This window comes from Emiliania huxleyi (genome assembly GCF_000372725.1).
Source record: "Emiliania huxleyi CCMP1516 unplaced genomic scaffold EMIHUscaffold_2804, whole genome shotgun sequence".
Lineage (NCBI taxonomy): Eukaryota > Haptophyta > Isochrysidales > Noelaerhabdaceae > Emiliania > Emiliania huxleyi.
The window spans coordinates 487-2,257 of record NW_005199921.1 but is presented as its reverse complement, the minus strand read 5'-3'; the positions used below and the strand labels follow the sequence as shown (position 1 = coordinate 2,257).

At 66.7% G+C, this 1,771-nt stretch overlaps 1 protein-coding gene across 1 annotated transcript; it reads left to right on the top strand.

Moving 5' to 3' along the window:
- Nucleotides 1-302: 302 nt before the first annotated feature.
- EMIHUDRAFT_254866 (hypothetical protein) lies at nt 303-1,542 on the top strand (the record flags this gene model as incomplete). Its single annotated transcript, XM_005776209.1, has 2 exons — nt 303-713; nt 931-1,542. The coding sequence occupies 2 exons, from the start codon at nt 303-305 to the stop codon at nt 1,540-1,542; spliced, it is 1,023 nt and encodes a 340-aa protein (XP_005776266.1).
- Between the last annotated feature and the right edge of the window lie 229 nt (nt 1,543-1,771).

Below are 1,771 nucleotides of genomic sequence, written 5' to 3'. Positions count from 1 at the left end.
GGACTCGCAGCTCGATGTCGCGTTCATTGAGTGAGTGCACATGCTAGTACATAGTCATAGTGAGCGCATGTGCTAGGCCGAACGTTTGTGAACAGAATCTTACAACAAAACTCCCTCGCACAGCACTGGGCACGGGACTGGCGCGCACTGGCACTAACACAGGTACAGAAGCGTAGCAGAGATAACGGCCGCCCCGCGCTCCTCCCAGCCAGTATACAGACCCTTTCTCGTGTGCTGCCAGATTCTGCATGAAGCAAGCTAGCCAGGCCGCGAGTCAGACCGAGGCAGAGCGACGCGCAGAAATGGCCGCAGAGCATGCTTGTTCGGCCGCGGCCGCCGCGGCTGCTGCAGGCAGCCGCGTCGACGTGCTCGAGAGTGCATTCTGCGCAATGCAAGCGCAGTGGGAGGTGGCGCAGAGGCTGGTGGCGTTTCCGTACGCTGCAGCAAAGGCGGTGCTTGACGCGCTGCCTCCCCTCGGACACGCTGAGCGGGACAGCGAGGGCGACGCTGCCGGCGCCAGCGGCGCCCTCGCACCCATGCGGCGCCTATTGGAGCGGGTGGTGGCGAGCCTGGCTCCTCTGGTGGGCACCGGCGACAGCGGCGACTTCGGGCAGTGCAATCGCGAGGAGGCTCCAGTTGACGCAACCCTGCTCCTGGCGATCGCGTCCCACATCCGCAAGCTCGAGCTGAGGGCTGACACCGACAGTGGCGCTGTCAGTCCGGCCACTTGCAGCGAGGCGGCGACCAGTAGCGCGGCGCAAGCCGACTGCCTGCCCAGCACGACCAGCTTCTTGCGGCCCACTCAGAGCCCGAGCGCCGAGCCGTCTTGGTGTGAAGCGATGGGGGAGGGGCAGGCGCTATAGCGCGGGCCATGTGGGGCTCAAGCTGTGGACGCGTCTCTTCACACCTCTAGCCCCCTTGTGTGACTAGGCGTTGGTCGAGGGCCAAGTGGACAGGCTCTGCGCGCGGCTCGACGATCTCATCCAGCGCGCTTGCGCCGCCCAGCGGGTGGCGCCGGCGAAGGTCACTGCGGACGGCGCGGGCGGCGACGGCCCCGAGTCGCTGCTCAGGCGCGACTCCACCGACGAGCTGCAGCGAGAGGCGCACGCGCTCCGCGAAGAGCGCGCCGCCGCCGTGTCGGCTCGGCAGCTGCTCGAGGAGCACCTCGCCTCGCAACGCCTGAGCAGCGCTGCGGCGTTGGAGGCGCTCCAGCGGCAGCGATGCGAGGAGCGTGAGCTGCGCGCAGCGTACGAGGCGCTGTTGAGCTCTTACCGCCAGTCCGAGTCGCTGCGGGCCGTCGCCGAGGCGCGGCGCCACGAGGCGGAGAGGAGGTGCGAGGCGGCGCTGAGCGCGGCAGAGGGGGAGAGGCACGCCCGACTGGCGGCGGAGCAACGCATCGCGGACCGGCGGCCGGCCGCGTCCGTGTGTGGCTCGCCGTCGCCGCCCGCGTCCCCGCTTCGCCCCATGCGGGAGCTGTGCGGGGTCACGATGGAGTCGGCGCCGTGGCCGCCTCCGCCGCGCTCGAGGAGTCACGAGTGCTAGCTTACCCACAAAATAGATAACAGGAATGAGTGAGTATTCTTGATGATACGAAACCACGACGACACACACCAGTCGACTCGCATCGGTTGCCTCCACACACACACACACACACACACACACACACACACACACACACACACACACACACACACACACACACACACACACACACACACACACACACACACACACACGAAGGCGAACAAAAGTCCGGCTCGGACTACGGGGA